Source organism: Stigmatopora nigra, chromosome 2 (assembly GCF_051989575.1).
Source record: "Stigmatopora nigra isolate UIUO_SnigA chromosome 2, RoL_Snig_1.1, whole genome shotgun sequence".
Taxonomy (NCBI): domain Eukaryota; kingdom Metazoa; phylum Chordata; class Actinopteri; order Syngnathiformes; family Syngnathidae; genus Stigmatopora; species Stigmatopora nigra.
The window spans coordinates 7,756,575-7,776,962 of NC_135509.1; the positions used below are offsets into that span (position 1 = coordinate 7,756,575).

The 20,388-nt window shown below is 39.1% G+C and overlaps 2 protein-coding genes across 2 annotated transcripts in view; both read left to right on the plus strand.

Moving 5' to 3' along the window:
• LOC144191252 (neural-cadherin-like) overlaps nt 1-6,108 on the plus strand; it is a 101,550-nt gene extending 95,442 nt beyond the window's left edge. The window contains exons 32-33 of the mRNA XM_077710888.1: nt 48-202; nt 5,335-6,108. Of these exons, the coding sequence (XP_077567014.1) occupies nt 48-202; nt 5,335-5,832 (653 nt within the window). The 3' untranslated portion in view covers nt 5,833-6,108. The remainder of the gene's footprint in view (nt 1-47; nt 203-5,334) is intronic.
• Nucleotides 6,109-8,483: 2,375 nt separating this feature from the next.
• The window catches only part of LOC144213123 (teashirt homolog 3-like), a 55,805-nt gene continuing 43,900 nt past the window's right edge, over nt 8,484-20,388 (plus strand). The window contains exon 1 of the mRNA XM_077741408.1: nt 8,484-8,499. The gene's annotated coding sequence lies outside the window, so the exon portion shown is untranslated. The remainder of the gene's footprint in view (nt 8,500-20,388) is intronic.

Below are 20,388 nucleotides of genomic sequence, written 5' to 3' on the forward strand. Positions count from 1 at the left end.
AGTGAATGTCAAAATCGGTAACCTGCTCTCTGGCTCCCCTTCTGCAGTGTTGATGCTGGGCCTTTTTGTGTACTCATGCTGGAGGAGACACAAGGGCTCCAAGGAGGGCGTATACCACGTGTCGGTACAACGCGGCGAGTGGGAGGACATCCGGGAGAACGTACTCAACTACGACGAGGAAGGAGGAGGCGAGCAAGACCAGGTAAATGATATCAAAACCATTGACCCACATCTCCAACCTCCATAACTTCCTCTTAATTAATTCCCCATAGGCTTTTATCGTCATTGTTTCGCTTAGCTGCACAATTTCAAGTGAAATCTTTATTTTTTTTAAATTTTTAAATCAGATACCCGCATGTAGTGAGGATCGATGGAAAGTATACGACCGGCGGGACTATTTCGATATCCGATGCGATTTTAAATGAGCCCCTTGGGGGCAATGACATCAGCTAAAAGCGAGTCTGCCGCAATGGGCTCTTTTTGACATTTCTGTGGGATGTTATTTCAGGTGTTTTTCCAGATTTTTTATTTCAAACTTTTCCAAACAAAGTGAAGATGTGGTTGGCAGTACCGCCTCATAGTTCTGAGATCGCATGTTCAATACTCGGAGATTTCCAGCCTTTCTGTGTGAAGTTTGCATGTTGTTTCAGGGCCTTTGTGGGTTTTCTCCAGGTACAGGTAAAAATAGTATATATAAATGTTTATGAATGTATGTCTTTGTGTGTGTATATATTTCACAAGAATCGTGGGGGTGCTGGAGCTAATCCCAGCCAATTTTTTGAGACTAACGACCATTCATTTTAGAGCAAACTACGGCCCGCGGGCCACATCCGACCTGTTAGGCTTTTTAATCCGGCCCGCTGACGTTGTCCAAATATTTTCTTTTCAAGATGGCGCCGTCACGCGGAAGCCAGTGGCAGTAGCTCTGTCCACTCTTATTTGTTTTTCGTGTTTTACACCCTCTGTCTTTTTTAAATGAAATTTTAATATTTTTTAATACATTCATTTTTACTTTACTTTGTACTTTATACTTTTTACTTTAATGATGAGTGATGAGTATGTTAATACTTTAGTCCCTTTTTTCTGTTTAGGTTTCATATGTACTATTAACGGATGCACTTTTTTATATGTATCGTATCTTGTGTTGACCCGGCCCATCTGTCAAATTTTTTAAGTCAATTTGGCCCCCGGGCTGAAAAGCTTGCCCACCCCTGAGACAATTTAGCATACTATTAGGCTAGCATGCATATTTTGGGAATGTGAAGGGGAAACGGGAGCACCTGAAAACAAACCCACAAAGGCTCAGGGAGAACATGTCAACCTCACATAAGAATGTCACAACCCACTGGGAACGAACCTTCAATTTCAGAACTGTGATACCACCACTTTTCCACTGTGCTGCCCTAAAGACGCCCCATCAAAAATATTCACTATGACCCGGCCAATAGCATCTTTTTCCTGATTCAAACCTTTTTGAATGACAGAAAATGGGATTTGTTTTTCAAAAACGCTGCCAGGCAAACGATGCCAAGGTCCCGATCGTGCCAAAAAGAACAAAATTTGGCGACCTCCCACAAAATAAGCGATCCTTTAGACTTAAAGAAAGTGGAGGAAGAAAATGAATTAGATTTTTTAGATACATTTCTATGCAATAACACAAAGCGGAAGATGAATTAAATCAACGCCAAGGTCTCCGCCTTCATCTGTGATGCCCTTTATTGCGCCTGAAATCAAATGCATCTATTCTCATCCAGTTGGAAATATAAAAAAGACGTCACTGATGGAAACGTAAGGAGAAGTAAAGTAAATATGCGTGCTTGCTCCCAGGGAATGAATCATTGTTTAGCAGTGGCAGGAGAGTACATATTGATTGATGCCTGTCATCTTCTCTTTTTCCGCTGGATTTTCATATCAGGGATGACATCTGGGAGACAGTTTTTATTTATTTTTTTATTTATTTTTTACTTTTACCAGTCGGTGAAACATTACCAAAGTTAGGTTGCCTCTCTGTCCGCTTGTCTATATTCAATATACCGTATATTCACGACTATAAGGCGCAGTTAAAAGTCTTAAATTTTCTCCAAAATAGACATTGTGCCTTATAATCAAGTGCGCCTTATATATGGAAAAAAACAGAAAACCAAAAATGAAAAACCACCACTGTCGGATATTAAAAAAACACAAACGCCTGAACTGAAATAATACTGTTAAATATGCAGATGCCATCTTAGTTTACAACATCTTCCATCATATAGCTCCTCCCCCACTGCAAGATTTCATACAAAAAAATCCAAAACATCAACAATGGCTGGCTCTAGAGGTGACTGTGTAGTGAGTGAGTGCTTCATACCTGGAAGTCAATAGCAATTACCATATTTTCACGACTATTAGGCGCACTTAAAAGTCTTACATTTTCTCCAAAATCGACAGTGCGCCTTATAATACAGTGCGCCTTATATATGGAAAAAATGTCATTCATTGAGGGTGCGCCTTAAATACGGTAAGTCAAAATATGATTAATGTTAACCTACTAGTAATTAGCATGAATTCGTCCTATCATGGGGCACTTTTCATCTTTTTATGAGGTCAAAGGTCACAAACCTTCGGAAAACGAAGACGGCAACAACTTGACTTGATTTAATTTACACTTTTAGTGTAAGCATTTAAAGGTTCAAAGGTCACAAAGGTCAGAAATATGGCAACTCAGTGTGTGCCTATATTGATATTTACTAGCAATAATAACAGTAATACTTTAAAAGAGGGTGACTAAATAGTTACTTTAAAAGCTGTTGCTGTTAAATGGTCATGCTGTGATAGATGAAAAAATCCCTGTGGATCACTTATGCTTTATTTATTTATTATTTTAATGCAAAGTCCCAACTCTAAAAAATGAAAGGGATTAAGGACAGAGCTTCTTACATTATTAGTGTTTGATATTTTTCCCCCATCCCCCTAATGTTTATGTGCGATGTGACAAATTAAGCCACGATTTTATTTTGGTAAATATTAGGAATGGTGTGATTAGATAATTTATGCAATAAAATGTACAGTTAATTATGAGAAAAGTTTTATTTACTTCTGATTAACATGCAAGGTGAATATCGAATAAAACCGAAAAGTCAATGCACATTTTTAATAATAATTCAAAAAGTTTTTGTCAAATGCATGGTAGAACAACATAGAAATGTTATAATTTTTCATTTCTATCTTTAATTTCATTCGTCATCCACCATTTTTTTAATAGATAACATTTTTACTTCCATTCTTATCTTTATTCTGTTTTTTTTACTTCACATTTGTGTCAATATCTTTAAAAACGATCACAAACATAGTTTTCAGCTCATATTACTATAGTCCAATGTTTTATTTGTATATTTTGTACAGCTCAATTCAATTGAATTGGGCATCTATCATTGTCAATGGAAGCCAGAAGCTAGTAGTGGCATTCAACATTTTCCTATTTAACCTTTAGATATATACTCTCAGCAATATTTCCACAAATGACATCCATGCGAAAAATTCAATCAGATTGGAAAAGTGTGTATTAAGGTAGTCAATACGTGAACAAGTGTATAGTAAGTGAACAGGTCTTTGTCTGTACTCACTTGGATGGGAATGGCGAAAAACGTAGATCGTATTAGCACTTGCAATGGAGGTCAGTCAGGTCGCTTTTGCATAAGCATGAAATCAACTGTTCAGTTCTTTCATCGCTGTATTTCCTTTATTGTTCCGTATCCAGTTCGCCCTTTCAACAGTTTTGTTTACCATTTTATATTTTGATCTCTGCCAACACGGGTATAGATTTTGATGGTCATCGCTCAGATCTATGCAGTATGTTGTGTGTGTATACTTTCATTCTCGAATGATGGGACAATTTTACGGTTGATGTCATTAGATTTCTGGATCTGCAGGAACTTCCAGAGAGAGAGAGAGCAGACCTCTCCTTTTGAAATCAAAGGCAATCAATAATTGTGCATGCTCTGAAAATATATCTTTTCTGACCTCTTTGACCTTTGACCCCATTACACATACAAAAATGAACTATTGGTATTACTGACATAGCCAGCATTTTTCATAATAATCAATTTCGATTTTGATTCATCATGACCAAAGATTCAATTTGGCTCGGTGACCTTTGACCTCAGTTCACTTTATGCTGATGATAATACTGCTTTTAGTCTTTTTTAAAGTTTTCTTGAACAAACCAACAAATTAATTTTGGCTGCGTGACCTTTGACCTCACAACCCCCAAATTCAACCTTCTTTTCAAATTACCGTATTTTTACGACTATAAGGCGCACCGCATTATAAGGCGCACCCTCAATGAATGACATTTTTTCCGTATTTAAGGCGCACTGTCTATTTTGGAGAAAATGTAAGACTTTTAAGTGCGCCTTATAGTCGTGAAAATACGGTAATTGCTATTGCCTTCCAGGTATGAAGCACTCACTACTTTACAGTCACCTCTAGAGCCAGCCATTGTTGATGTTTTGGATTTTTTTTGTATAAAATCTTGCAGTGGGGGAGGAGCTGTATGATGGAAGATGTTGTAAACTAAGATGGCATCTGCATATTTAACAGAATTGTTTCAGTTCAGGCGTTTGTGTTTTTTTTTAATATCCAACAGTGGTGGTTTTTCGTTTTTGGTTTTCTGTTTTTTCCATATATAAGGCGCACTGGATTATAAGTCGCACTGTCTATTTTGGAGAAAATTTAAGACTTAAGTGTGCCTTATAGTCGTGAAAATATGGTACAAATAGCAATTTTAATAATAGGAATCCCATTCTTTCTTGTATTATCATGAACAAAATACATATTTCACAAAAAAACTCCACCTTCTCTAGAGTAATACATAACTACGCAAAAATCCATTTTGAAGGTTGATTTGAGAGGGTTGTACTACACTGTACACCAGAGCATTTAATACCTCAAAAATTACGACCTAGACAAAAGAACACATAGGTCTCCCGATCCCCGGCAGGGTCGTTCGTTTTCTGAAAGCGCATAAAATAGCAGACAGCCAATCAATAGCCTTGTTTGTATGGAAAGCCTAGCATCAACATCCTAAGACGCCAACGTCTCGCCAGTTAGTTGAAACAGAAGCCGTACAAAAGACGTCTAATTGCGCTGTTCTAATAGCGTGCCTAATAGCCGTTTCTCCTCTTTGCAATCAGAACATTACTTAATGGTCCAATCAATGGCAACGTCCTTGCTCACGTTCTCCTTTTTTGCCAGTCGGTTCTTCATCTGGGCGTCTATATCGGATTCTTTGAAGTTGCCCAGGCGATTACGCTAGGGAATCATTTACCACGCCTCTGCTGTTGTTTATTTCAGAACGCTTTCAACATGGTGGAGCTACAACGTTCTATCTACCCAAACCGGGCCCACTCGCTACGCTACAGCTACCCGCGAGGCGTCCCGTCGTCAAGTCCCGGAGAACGGTCGCCGAGCCAGTCGGGCGCCAAGGCCTCGTCCGTCGGGAATGGCAACGCCGCCATAGCTCTACGTCTAGCGGTTCCACCTTCTGAAACGGAGACCCTATCGTCCCCTTTGACCATGCGGCGCTCCAAGAAGCCCATCTCCTTCTCTAGCCAGGACTTAGCCCGCTACCTATGCGAGGTTATCCGGGACTCGGACCAACCGGGGACACTGCCGCGACGTACATCCGCGGGGGAAATGGCGGATGTCAAGAACAGGGGAGCTAACGGCGGCAAGTTTAAAACCCTACGAGCTGTGGTTGGCGATTTTCGGGTAGACTGCAAACCGTCGGAGGTCTCCAGAGACAAAGTGAAGGAGAACAGAGGTCAGTTGAACTGTGGGAAGAGTGGATGAGAACTTAAAATACAACAAAACAAAAAGAATATCATTCCGACGTGGTTTTACGTCGGTGATGACCATCGGTCGGGACGCTTGTTCGCGCCCGAGATCCGATTTTATGGCCGTCAATACCCGACGGTTGGAAATTTGAACAGTTGGCTATCAAACGAATGATCAAATGTGATGTATTGTTTACTTGGCATTGCACTGTACAGTAAAGACTACAGTAAGAACTTTTTGGAGGCTTGTCTGACAAATATACTCAACAAAAATACCTTTTTTTGGAAAGAGCTTTTTTGTATGTTATTTGCAGGCAGGTAGAAAAGGAAGGTACATTGGTATATCACATTTAAAAGTGGCATTAAATTGCTCTTATGTGATTTTTAGGGAGTGATAGTGAGACTAAAAGAGTGACAGATTAGCAAGATAACTGAAAATCAGTCCATTTGGATGGGTAACTTTTTTAAAAATGTTTTTTTTTGTCTAAAATTATGGACAAAATGTGGGCTCTTGTATTTGTAAATCTCTGTGCCTCACCAGTCATGAATCTCAACGCACACTAGTCGTTATTTGGCTTGCAAAAGTTCTTCAATTTGTATACGTAAAAGTATAATTGATTTAATTTGCTGTCCCAAAAAGGATTTTTTAACTATAAAAAATGTGCACAAAGAATGCTAAAAAAAGGGACAAAAAATACATATAAGTTGCAATGGAGTATATCTGTTTTTGCCTGAAAAACATGTCCATTTGACCCTTCATTTAGGCATGCCATTGTCCAAATCATTTTGGCTGAAAGAGTGTATTTATTTGATAGTTTTTTTTTTTTTTTTTTTTTTTTGCGCACCAAATAAGAAAAAACAAATCATGGAACTTAACAGACAAAAAAGAACACTTTTTTTGGCTTTGCCATTATTTTTTTACTACTTCTGAGCCATTTTCTGCCAAAAAAATGTTTACAATTTGTCAAAAATCAACAAAAAAACTGCGCTCACAATCCCTCGACCAGTTTTTGTTGAGTGTATTTGTTCCTAAAAAATGTTTACGTAAATGTCTGCAAGTGATGTGGCAATATCTCATTTGAGCAAATTTATGACATTTTATGTAATTGTTGATTTTCCTCATTTTTCCTCAGATTTGCTGTGAAATAAAACAACAATCCCGTCAAAATTAGGCACCTCAACCAGGCCGACTTTACATAACCAAAAACGCTGAGCAGACAGGAAGCCGAGCGGAGAAAATGCTCTTGTCATTTGCATAATATGAATAATCCTCTCTGGTTAATCTGTCTGCCTTGTTTTTTTTTTTTGAGTGACTGAATCCAGACAAAGCGATACACTATTTGTGGCTCCCAATACGTCCTCATTTGGAAAAATAATAAAAAATAAATAAAATAGTTGATTTAAGATGACTTCTTTACATCTTAACAATGTGTCCTAATTTCCAATGCTTGGAGATCCCAATGGACCAATAGGAGTTTTCAGTGGCCTGCATTGGAGTTGAACAATAGTGACATGTAATCTCAGAGGGTAGGCACGCTTTTAGGTGGTCCCAGTAGAACCCACCCTCCCCTCATGTACATAATGCAGTATGAGGAAAGGATATGATGATGGTTTTACGCGCCTTCAAGTAGTTAAGTCGATTCTCTTTAAACCATTTGGAAATTAATGGATTTACTAGCCATAAGTAAAATCAGATTACACGTGACAGTACATCTGCTTCCTATCAATATTAGGCATATGTATTATATTGTTCAATTTTTCTGAGTGCACACCGCCACCCAGTGGCAAATATGTAGTAGTACACTACTTGCAAGTCAATTTCAATACAATTTATTCATAAGGGTGGCTTTAATTGAGGGCATTTGGTGTCAAATTTATTTGAACGGAGCGAGCTGGTATCGAGTGATGTTTCAGTACGAATGACGGTGATAGACGTCCAATTCATTTCAATTGGGAGGTTGGTAGTGAATAAATATTCTTTTGTGGGATATCAAATCAATCAAAATTAAAAAAAACATTTATTGTCATTATACAAAAGCTAAATATAACGAAATTAGTAATTCTACTCCTCAAAGTGCGTTTTTCTAAGTAAAAACATATATAAGTTATATAAAATGTCACATCCAGGCAAGGTAAATTCTTAAATATTGCACAATTTACAATATTGCCCATTGTTATTGCAATGTGAATGAATATGCAGTGGATGAACATATTTTTCATGGCAGGCAATCAGTTAACATTAATAAATATTGTTTGTTATTGTACTTAGTGCCTCTTTGGTCCCTCCAGGCTTTCCTTACCTTATGTGGCCAGGTGTGGGTGATTGGAAATTGGTGTCTGATATGTCTGATTGGAGGAGTATTAACTCTTGTTTTGTTTGGTCTCCTTCATGCAAGTCATGTTTTACTTTGTCAAGGTGCGCTTTACCCAGTTCAGTCACCATTTTGGTCCCTGTGTTTATTGTTTTGTATGATTACTTTGTCATTAAAATCCTGAGTTGAAAATCCAGAGACAGATCATGACACCCAGAACCCAAGTAAAAAAGAACAGCTAAAGAAAATTGGAGGAACTAAAGTTGCAAGCAAGTTTTCCAATGGAAAAATATGGAGTAGATGGAAAGTGGACTACCTTAACTGACACATTCAACAGAAAAGCCATTTGAAGGGCAGACCAGAAAAATAAGGTAAGTTTTGTGCATATTGTAGTGACATGTATTAAGATGTTTTATTTGTGGGAAGTAATCATTACATTTTATCATAAATAGATCATTTATGGGTAATAGAAATGCTGATGTATGCTAGAGGTCATTTGACCATAATGTGCATTGCTGATGTTGCTCACAGTGGTACTCGGTTTACACTTTATGCTCAGACATATTTAAATATTAGAGGGAATATTGCTGCCAACCCTCCCACTGCAAATATTTTGGACCTCTGTTAACAGAAGTCATGACTTTATATCGTTTCACTTCTTATTTTGTGCAAGACTGTCCTCTGGTGGTCTTATTAAAGCAAGTATGTCCGTTGACTACCCCAGTGGACAAAAAAACCCCACTCCTATTAATAATAGACCTGAAAATATGTAAATGTGCATTTATTGACCACAAGTTCTGATCTGAAGAACCCAACACAATTCCCTCTGAGGGCTTGTATGTTATTGTAGTTCATGTATTGACATTTATCCACTCTTACAGTGGCGGATATACGACAAGATGCATTTATGATGAGGCCTAAGTGTGTCTGACAGGGCTGATGTGTGTGTGTGTGTTTGTTGTGGTGGTGGTCCTGAATATGGAGGTATAACAGCATGTTTGATGTGACAGTTGGAGATTGGAAGAACGAGGCCTGATACAGACAGAGCCACTCGGCGGCCCTGGTCGGCTCGGGTTGGACTGTCACTGGAATCCCTCTGTGATTGCGGCTCGCTTTACTTTGCTCTTATTAAGGCCCCGGGGCCATAGATGTGGCAGAAGTGACAGCTCTGTCACTCGACCCGCCAAGTGGCACGCGTGGCAGTTATCCCGACAGACACTCTCTTGTACGGTCACAAGGTCTGGTGATGGAGGAACACGGCTTAGGCCACATCTCCCATTTGTTCACTGTAGTGCGGAAACAACGAGTGTTTTTTGGGGGGGATTTCATCTGGTTATTATTGGAGTGTGTATTGATTGATTCATATCTGGTAAATCAGGATTTTATTGAACCTGATAGTACTTTAGGACTATTTTTTATATGATATTTTTTAAGAAATTGACTGCCATTTTTGTACTATGTCACTTTTTTCAAGTGGAAATGAAAATACATTTATATTTATTCTATTATTTCTGAAACCTTAAGCAAACATGTTTCATATTTGAACAACATATGGACTTTTCTTGCACATTTTATCTCATTTTATCTCAGTGCAGACCTGCTCTATGTAAAAATATAATACATATTTGCAATTATTATTATAGTATTTATACCATACATATTATTTTTATTATTCATCATTATTTTATCATTATAAAAATGACCATAAATAGTCACTTTGCTATCAATTTCCTACTTTGACGTGTTTTTATATTCTTTATAAGGCACTCATTGGCTGTCATTGACGGCTTTAAACGTCCAATCCATGAATGCACTTGGTTCTTTCTACCCAAGAGGTGGCACTGTTCGCCACTGCTGATCTGACTAAAGTCACTGATCAGTGCTCACATCTTCAAGACCTTCAGTTTAATCTCTACTTGGTCACTTGATCAGTTTGGTTCGCAGGCCACATTTATGCCAACTAGAGCTTATGTGGGCCGAACCAGTTTATTTTTGCCCCAAAAAGTTAACTTACTTGCCACCAGTGACGTTTGGCGCCGTCAATGGCACTGAAAGATGACCATCCGCAGGCAGTTTAAATTAATTGGACATTTAGCATCGTCAATAACAGGGAGGGAGTTCAATTTGGATCACTTTTAAGGTACTTATAGGTCACTTCTGGTAAATTTTGAATCATTTCTTATTGTTTTTGAAGGACTTTCTGGGATGGTTTTGGCTTGTTTGCCACGTCTTGTGGATTTTTAAACATTTTCAGCTGACTTTTTAAGGGTTTGGGGGCATTTTTAAGATTTTGTATGAACTTATTGGTTGCTATTGATGGTGTTATTTTGATAGTGAATGAACCATTGTGATTGCAGATAGGAAATTGAGCACATAGTCACTCAAAAACTTCTGGTTTTGGCCAAAAACCTGGCTTGATCAGACCCACGGGCCGCACATTTGTAACTATTCCTTTGACCCCCCCCCCTATCCCGGCCATCTTTCCCCTAGTAACACGTAAGCCGCTCTCCACCATTGACTGTATCGAGAGCATTTAACGGCACAATCGAGACGGATTCGGCGAGCCGTTGATTTATCGATCCGTCCCCCCGGCAAAGCTGTGAATACTCAAACAGTTAGCAATCACCTTGCCGAACACACTCTCTTTTCCCAAAGTTGTAAATGGTCCCGTCGTGGCGCTGCGGGTGACTCGGGCGCAAAAATTGATGGAATATTTGTGGGGATTACGCTCATTTTGACATGGATCGCGCCCAGTTGAGGCCTTCGGCGTCTCCGAGAATCCATCAGTGAGGAAGAGAAGGGTGGAGCCGGGATAGTATGGCCGAGGAAGAGTGGGCAGAGCGCCTGACAGATGGGCTTAGTGAGTGAATCATTGACAGCCGCGCCGCCAACGGATGCCGCTTCCATCAATAGCCTAAGGCCGAGGTGATGAATTACTGCGGACGAACGATGCTGAGCGAGCAAATGTGTTTTTAACAAAGCCAGGTGAAAATATGGCCGCCTGGTGTTCGCTTGGATGATACGGAGGGACGCTGAGATTTGGTTTTGATGTTGTGTTCTTTCTAAAGGCGGCCATTTTTGGGAAAAGACATGTTGATGGATGTGTTGAGGGTCAGAGTTGAGTCACTTTTCTTCCCCAATTAGATTTTCTTGAAAAGTAAGGCCTTGAATGGAATCCTTACCATGACGTCCTCGGTTTCGTCTATGCGGAGGCAAACCGTCACAGCTATTGTTTATATCACAGGTGTCAAAGTGGTGGTCCGAGAAAGTAAATCATGAGTGCTGACTTTTTGTTTTAGGATCAAATTAAAATGAAAAGTATAGATGTATATTAAATTCCCTGATTCCCCCCCTTTTAAATCAATAATTGTCATTTTTTAATCAATTTTTTCTGTTTTTATTTCAAAAATCATTTTGTAAAATCTAAAAATATATAATAAAAATCTAAAATAAACATTGTTTTAGATCTATAAAAAAATTGAATATTCAGGGCCTTTAATCCAGTTCTTTTAATCCATTTATAAACAAAAAATCTAAATATTATATCTAAAATGGTCCGGCCCACGTGAAATAGAGGTGAACCAACCCGAGTCTGACAGCCTTGGTTTATATTGGCAATTTCTATAGTCGTGAATCTGCATGAGACTTGATCATTTATATTTCAACACCCTTGGGCGAGAGTCTACAATTTCCCAAGTGTTTAAAATCCCATGATGGCGGGACCGCCATTCGAAGTGCTGCCGGGAACAACGGCGCCGTGGCACACGGACCAATGCCAAGCCGGTGACGGCCCACGATTCCTCCAGCATCGGTCATGATAAATGACGTGCGCCATATGTTCCGACTCTCGCCACCCGTTTCCTTTGTCTCCGCCTCTCGCTTTGTACAAACACAATTAAACCCCATTTTTTTCCAACATTTTGTGTGTGTGTGTGTGTGTGCTTGCAAATCTCACCATCCCCCCACTAAGTCCTTCTCGGCAAGCCAGCCCGATGTCGATACAGGTAGCGTAGCCGTGAACCCCCCCGCGCCACCCCGCCTTTCGGGCCCCAAGTGTCTTGTCAGCTGTCAGAGACGCCCGACGGCAGACAGAGATGGCGCGACCGGCGGTGGACGGGTCAGCAGACGAGCATGTGGCAGTGATCTCCCCGTGACGGGCTGTCAGAGGTGCCGAGCGCCCACCTTGCCTTGCAGCCATCTCCTGTCATCCCACCTGACTGCAGACAAGATGAGTGGCTCAATGCCCCCGACTATGGCGTCGTCTTCGTGGCCTTCTCCTAAACGCAGAGTTATCTCCTCGGGCTTGTGTGGGTTTTTTGAGGTACTCTGGTTTCCTTCCCAAAACATGAATTCTAAGATAATTATACGCCAAATTGCCCCTAGGTATGGGTACCCGGACGTTTGGTCGCTGGTCTTTTGGTCACCGGTCTTTTGGTCCCTTTTGGCCGCTGGTCAAATGTACTTGGATATTAAACAGTACTTAGATATGAAACTCTCACTCTTAGATATTAAACTCTCCCATGAATATAATTTTGAGAGCTGGCTTCAACAATAAACTCTGTCACTATTTGACCGGCGACCAAAAGACCAGCAACCGAAAGACAGGCGACCAAAAGACCGGCGACCAAGAGGGACCAAAAGACCGCGACCAAAAGACCGGCGACCAAAAGCCCGGTGACCAAAAGCCCGGCGACCAAAAGCCCGGCGACCAAAAGCCCGGCGACCAAAAGCCCGGCGACCAAAAGCCCGGCGACCAAAAGCCCGGCGACCAAAAGCCCGGCGACCAAAAGCCCGGCGACCAAACGTCCGGTCACGCTAAGAATGAATGTAAGCATGGTTGCCGGTCTCCTGTTGTTGGCTAGGATAGGCTCAAGCACCCTTTTGTGACCTTTGTGAAGCATGCGGCCATTTTTTTTGTTGTATTTTGAAAGTAGATCCGTTCGTAGTGCGCTTACTCCGAAACCACGTGATAAGCAGAGAAGAGGTGACATCATGATATGCAAAAAAAGACTTTGCCGCAGGCCAGAGATTTTTAATGATGAATCCATTCATTATAGAATAAGGTCATTATGCTTTTGTTGTCACGAAATGTACACATTCATCATCGGTCTACCTCGGCCCGCTCCATCGTTCCATCGTGCCTCTTCCGGGGGTTGACCTTGGATGGGATGTTTGTTGAAATAAATAAATACAATTTAAACACCCACCCTCAAACAAAATGCAGCATAACAAAGTGGAAATGTATGTGATGTTATCCACATCATTAAAAGCAAGGACAACAAACATGGCATATTTTTACAATGGGCCTCATTCTAATTTGCGCTCCAAAATAAAATAGGAGTTTTTTGGCATGCTTACAATTGGGATTGAAGCAATATTGGTATAGTCATCGGTATGGGCTAGTACTACGAAATTACTGCAATTATTTTATATTCAAGTGAGTACATACTAGTAGTTCATAAGTTTTAAAAACAGGGTTTTTTTTTAACGAAATTTCATATTTGGAGTTCCATCTTTTTGAGGATTGGGGCAGCCATCTTGGCACAATGAAATTGAATACCTGTGGCAACCCTTTTTGCTTGTTTGTGGGTTATCTTTGGGTACTCCACTTTCCTCCCACATCCCCAAAAATGAATGCTAGGCTAATTTTAGACTTAGATTTAGCCCAATATGTATGAGTGTGTACATGAATGTACATCGTTTTTTGTCCCGTGATTGTTTGTCAACCAATTTGGGGTGACTATAGTTGTCTGGGATTGGCTCCAGCACCCTCATTGTGTAGATAAGAAGTATGGAAATTGAATGAATGAGTGAATATGTTATGCATGTTTTTAAAGAGTACTGATACAATTGAATTGGTTGATACTACAAAGCCAGTTGTCGGGGAAAAAAACATTTTACGCCGATTATATTTGAGCATGTTCAAGTTAAGAGCGCAAAATGGAGGAGAACGCCTACATCAACACGATCAGCAATTCATTAGCCATTCACAGGTAATTAGTGCCAATAATTAAAATGATTAGAGTGCGTTACATACAGACACTGGCGTGAACATCAAAAGGTGTTTTTGCTCCGCAACTTTAACTCCTGACTGGAAAATGCTAACCGAATAAAGCGTAAAAAAAACGGGAAGCAGAGAGAGATTTGGATGCATCTTGTCCTTGTTTGCCCGCCCCCCATCGAAAAAAAAACACCACCCCCAGCACCCCCCAGCAGTCACAAATCCTTCGTATCCAGGGCGGACGCAATCTGATATGTGCAGAGGTGGCATATCTTGGCACCCGAGATACAATTGAGACAATGCGGGAGTGATAAATCAGAAAAAGATAGACTCGCCTCTAATATAGAAGAAAGTGGATGTACTTTTCCATTGAAAAAATACAAGAAAATATTTTTTTAAAATGCTGCATAATGCACAAGTTGGGAGTCATAAATGTAAAAAAAAGGCGGCAGACGTTGAGCCGTGCATATTCTGCAAAAAAAAAAAAAAATCAAATGTTCATGCGTGCAGGAGGAGCCGTAACACGGGGGGTAAAACCTGCTGATTATCTGACTGTAATAAGCAAGCAGCCTTCTCTCCTGTGTAATTGGTCTGCAGTGGATCTGCAGCCAAAGCTCGTTAGTGTCACAGCAGAAATAATCACGCAGTAAAAACCCCTCCTGTGACTGATCACCATATATCATACCAGTACACACTTGCAGATGCGTGAATGTTTGACTCTTCGCTATAGGTGGGGCTATATTAGTGTCCTGGTGCGGATTGGGGCGTGTTTAATGCTAGATTCAAAGAGGGAGTGGAATCGCTTGTCGAGTCATTTGGGTGTTTTGTGGATTTATTGGCATGGTGTTTTTATGGCCGCATTTAGTCGGGGAAGCTGAAAAATGTGCATTTTGTTTGTGTCATGGATGACTCTTTTAATGTTATTTCATTTCTGGCTCTGTTGAATTTTAGTATTTTCATGGGGAGGCTTTTTGGAACTGGTGGCTCCATTTGTTAACGGTCTTACAGTTCTAAGAGCGAGGGTTCAATTCCCTCTGGGTTGTGATCTGTAGTGTTTGGATGTTGTGTCTGGGTTGGTGTGTTTTTTTATTTTTATGGGTTATCTGTTTTATTTCCAATTCGTAAAAACATGCATGCTAGGCTAATTGTATGCTAAATTGTCGCTAAATTAATTGTGTACTAGGTAGGTGGTTTCAGGTGGTTCTGTTTTAAAAGCATTGGCTGGCAATGATTTTTTAAGCTGGCTATTATTTTAATTTTTGTTGCTTTATTTTTACATTTAAATTTTGTCATTGGAAATAAATGGGAATGTTTTGTCACATTTTTTGTGCAATCTTTGGCAAAAAAAAGTATAAAATTTTTGCATGTTGCGATTTCTGGAGTTTGTTTTTTATGAATAAATTAAGTGTATTGGATAAAAGACGCATTTAAAAAAGCAATTTTAAATGTGAAGCATTCAAAATGAATGTATTTATTTTTTTTAATATATTTTTGCCAAAACACTAAACATTTTGCGCAAAAAAAACTAAAAAATTGTGAAATTTTGGTATTTTTTGAAACTGGAACAGTAAAATTCAGTGTGTACCAAAAAATTGGCCTACAAAGTGTACAAATATGACTCCCTAATGAATTATTAGCTCTTTTCCTCATCTGTGCCGATAAAAATAAAAACTGTTTTAATAGTTCTCTCCGTTTTAATAGTGGCGAGAACGACCTTTGAAGAAGTTCAGTAACGTGATGAGGTTGGCGAAGAAAAGAAATACAGCGTAAATGGCACTGCGGCTATTACAGTTAAAACACTGTAAGACCCTGTCATCCTTTATGAAAGGCACTGGTGTCTAAGTGCTTGTGTGTGTGGGCGGTGACTGATGATCCCGATCCAGAAAAGGGGACCTAAACGCCATCAAAAAAAATAAAAAATAAAAAAAATAAAAAAATCAAGTGCTGAGGAGCCAGTCGCTATACAGCACCTGCACCAGAAATCATTTCAATGTCCTCCTGGGCCATCATAACATCAGGAAAATGTAATCACCCTGTCTGATGTGGAAGGGCTAGGAATGTTCCCGGAGATTACTTGTAAAGAAACTTAATAGCTAAGAGCATTAAATGCCGGTTGTTGCTAGCACCGCTGCCAATAGTGAATAAATGGTTTTGGCAGTGTATACAGACGAGAAAATCGATAGCTCGGGGTTTGCTGTGCTTCTCTATGCGTGTAAACATGGCAAGTGGTTTTCTTCTTTAGCTGGAGGTTGCTTTGACCCCGCTCTCAGTCGATCCAGACGCAAAGAAAAAATCTTTTTTGGGTGCCACGGACGGTGGGAGATGTCTAAGCTTGAAAGTGGTCAGTGGCATTGTTCTTTTTTTGGTTTTTATAGCAATGTTCGCTAACTGTTTTTGAGATGCTGCCAACTTTTTGCATTGGAATAATGTCAAGACACACCCACCACCTGTTGGAAATCTATATTTATACTATAAAGTCCTTCTCTTCAAAGGTTTTTTCGATTAAATGTCAATTTTTTTACATTGATGTTATGTTTGCGGAACCCGAACGTGAGGAAAAAATAAGTAATATGTTGATTTTATTCTTTTGTTAATATTCCTCGTATGTTTTGGACTGTTAGTTGTATGGGAATATAAATCATAATTACTAACGATTAAAATCCCTGAATATTCATTTTTTTATAGATCGAAAACATTGTTTATTTTAGATTTTTTAATAGATATTTTTAGATTTTACAAAATTATTTTTGACCTAAAAACACAGGAAAAATTGATTAAAAAATACAATTATTGATTTAAAAGGGGGTAAATCAGGACATTTAATATACATCTATACTCTTCATTTGAATTTGATCCTAAAACAGAAAGTCGGCACTCATGATTGACTTTCCCAGGCCACACAAAATGATGCGGCAGGCCAGACTTGGCCCCCGGTCCGCCACTTTGACACACCATATAAAATAACAACAGAAGCAGTCGCAAACTACAAAAACACAGTGCGACTTATAGTCCAGAGAATCAGGCAATATAATATTTTTTTGTCTGTATTTGCTCACAACACACCCTGAAATTAGTAAAAAAAAAATCATCTGAACACCTAGTGTTGAAAAATAAGACTCAATTTTATAAGGGCGTGTAAAACAACAACCTTTTTTTTTTACCTTCAAATTCCAGTTGTTCTCCTCGTATTCATAGTTCCACTTAGGGGGGGGAGGGTTGACCGGGGGGGCTACTCCTCAGCAATAGTGACCGGGTGAAAAGGCAGTGCAGATGTAATTTGTCCTCAATGGCTGTTTGGGAAGAGTAATTGTGGTGACACTGGCGGGTCGATAGTATGGATTTTTTGTTTGGAGTGGCCTGTGTGTGTGGTGCTAAAGGGAGGCCAGGAAATATAACACTGCTGCTCAAATACAATAAAAATGGATTGAGGGTGTGGTGGTTGTTTGCAGAGCTGGGAGCCATCCTTTGGCTGCCCATGTCATACTGGAACCGCCGTTATCAAACACACCCTGGACGCCCGGCTCGTTCTGCCCTATTAACAGCAGCTGTTTGAGCCTTCTTTTAAACAAGCTCAATGTTTCCACAACAAAAAAAGTGCACTTGAATTGGCTTTTATGTGAGAAAGGAGGCTGATTTTTACAGGAATGCTAAGAAAACATGATCAGCGATTTGAAACAAAGAGGGGTGGCTCATTGGATGAGTGTTGCGGATGTGTGCCTCGCAGTTCTGAGGCCAAAGGTTTAATCCTATGTTTGGACTGAAAAGCACCTTGTCCATATCAGGTATGAAACTACAGTGATCCCTCGGTTATCGCGGTTAACGGGAACCGGGCCACCCGCGATAAGTTAATTCCTGCAAAGTAGGGATGCCACTTCAAAAATGCTTAATTTTTATTTTATTTCATTTACTTTTTAGCCCCCCCCCCCCACACACACCCGTGTACAGTACACCATATAGAATACGGATAGAGAGAGTGAAATTCATGTTTTAACAAAAAACCTGTAAAATATGTTGTCTCAATATAATATTTTTATTTATTTATTTATTTTTTCAACCCCAAAAATACTGCAAAGCTCTGAATCCGCGGTGGCTAAACCGCAAAGTAGCGAGGGATCACTGTACTTCCTTATGTGGTTTCAATCTGTTTTGTGACTGTTCAGACTAGCAAATTTGCAATTCAGTTTCAATCTGAATGGCCTAAAAATTGATTTTGAACAGTCTGGTCCGCCATTGATTGGGACTTTTGGCTGGGGAAAATTGCAATGAGATGTTCCCGCCTGGGATCAAATTGTTGTACAAGCGCGAGAGGGAAGGCGCCACCATTTTTCTCCATTTTTCTAGTGACCAGCAATGTTGTGCAAGGACCATTCAAGTTAAAGTGCCCTTCAGACATGAATGCCACAGTGTGTTGTTTAATGTTGAGGAAAATGTGGAGTGCGTGTCAGAATTGGAGGGTCGCTTGGATTGACCCCCCTTCAAACGAGTACACATGGGGGTAAACAGCCCCCGGGGGAGGGGGAGTCAACTCAAATGTGATAAGGCAATGGTGGATTTAACCAAATTTAGGGCTTATGGCAAAAGGTAGCGAGTGAGAAGACAATAAACAAAGCAGTTACATATTTTAATATACTTTTTTTACTAATTTCATTTTTAGTTTGTTTTGTTGTATCTCTGAGGCACTCTTTACTACACTATAGTGCATTATTTATGTTGCTGGTTACACATTTTAAACTCTTCCTGCTGAGTAAAATGTTATATTCATCTCCAAAATGATGATTTAATGCTTTAATTGAAAGTGGATTCCTTGGGTGGTTTCAGATAAAACTTAACCAAAGGGAAAAAAAATCTTGGCTTAGTTTGGAAAATGCATCAGTGAATTAATGATAATAATAAAGCGCTATAATAGTGAGGAATTGTTTTTTTTGTGCAGAGGGAGTTGTTAAAGAAAAATGAATATCATACTCTAAAGTATTAACAATAACGTAGTTTAGTAACATATTTTGGCCAGTCTAAAAAAACACATACATGGTACTTCTACATACAAAATATTTAGTTTCAAAAGAAATTCAAGTTATGAAATGCAAAGTCTTTAACATTTAAAAATCCCCTGAAATGTAAATAGACTTGTAGCATCTTCTATTTTATTTTTAATTTAGTTCTAACACGTTTTTTGTGAGTTTGAGTCGCTTAAAGCAATTTTATTCTTAATTTTTCAGTATGGGCCCCAAGAAAGTCAATTTATAATTTAAGTTGTGTGTTTACATGCGTTTTGTTGGTATTTTTTCCCCTCATCTCTCACTGACGGTCTTCAATAACAACAGAACGTTTTTGCATGCACTGTTTTTCATTTTAATGATACATTATTTTCCTTTGTCTCTTATTTTGTTGAGTATTTCATATATTTAATACAAAATTAGATGAAGTCCGCATAGAGGACTTTGATTAGGGCTTTTATATTAAAATTCTTCTTTACATAAGAAAAAAACGATTTACAAAAACACATCAATTACTAATTTAATAACTAGAGGTATAACAGGTAAAGAAAGGACAGGTGCAGGCGAATGACATAAAAAGGTGCCACTTATATTCCGAAAAATACGGTATTTGGCTGGCGAAAGCAGTTTAATCAAAATGTGTGTAAATAAGTGTGTCAAAGTGGCGGCCCGGGGGCCAAATCAGGCCCACCACATCATTCTGTGTGGCCCGGGAAAGTCAATCATGAGTGCCGACTTTCTGTTTTAGGATCAAATTAAATGAAGAGTATAGATGTATATTCAATTTCCTAATTTTCCCCCTTTTTAAATCAACAATTGTCATTTTTTAATCCATTTTTTTCTGTTTTCAGTTCAAAAATCCTTTTGTAAAATCAAAAATTATATTAAAAAAAGCTAAAATAATCATCGTTTTAGATCTATAAAAAAAACAGAATATTCATGGCTATTAATCCAGTTCTTTTAATCCATTTATCTAAAAAAAATCTAAATATTATATCTAAAATGCCCACGTGAAATCAAGTTGACGTTAAAGCGGCCCACGAACCAACCCGAGTATTTTATGGTAACCCTAATAACCTGAGGCCATAAGCAATCGCCTATTGTGCCTAATATGTATTAAAAAAAAAAAAAACGCCTCTGGGCGTGTGACTACAATGTGCTTTGTCCGACCACTAACAAAAAAAAAAAAAAGTAATGAAGGAGAAGAAAAGGCCTTACGAGACAGCGAAAAGACATCCAGCGTCTGATCGCTAGTAAATCAAAAA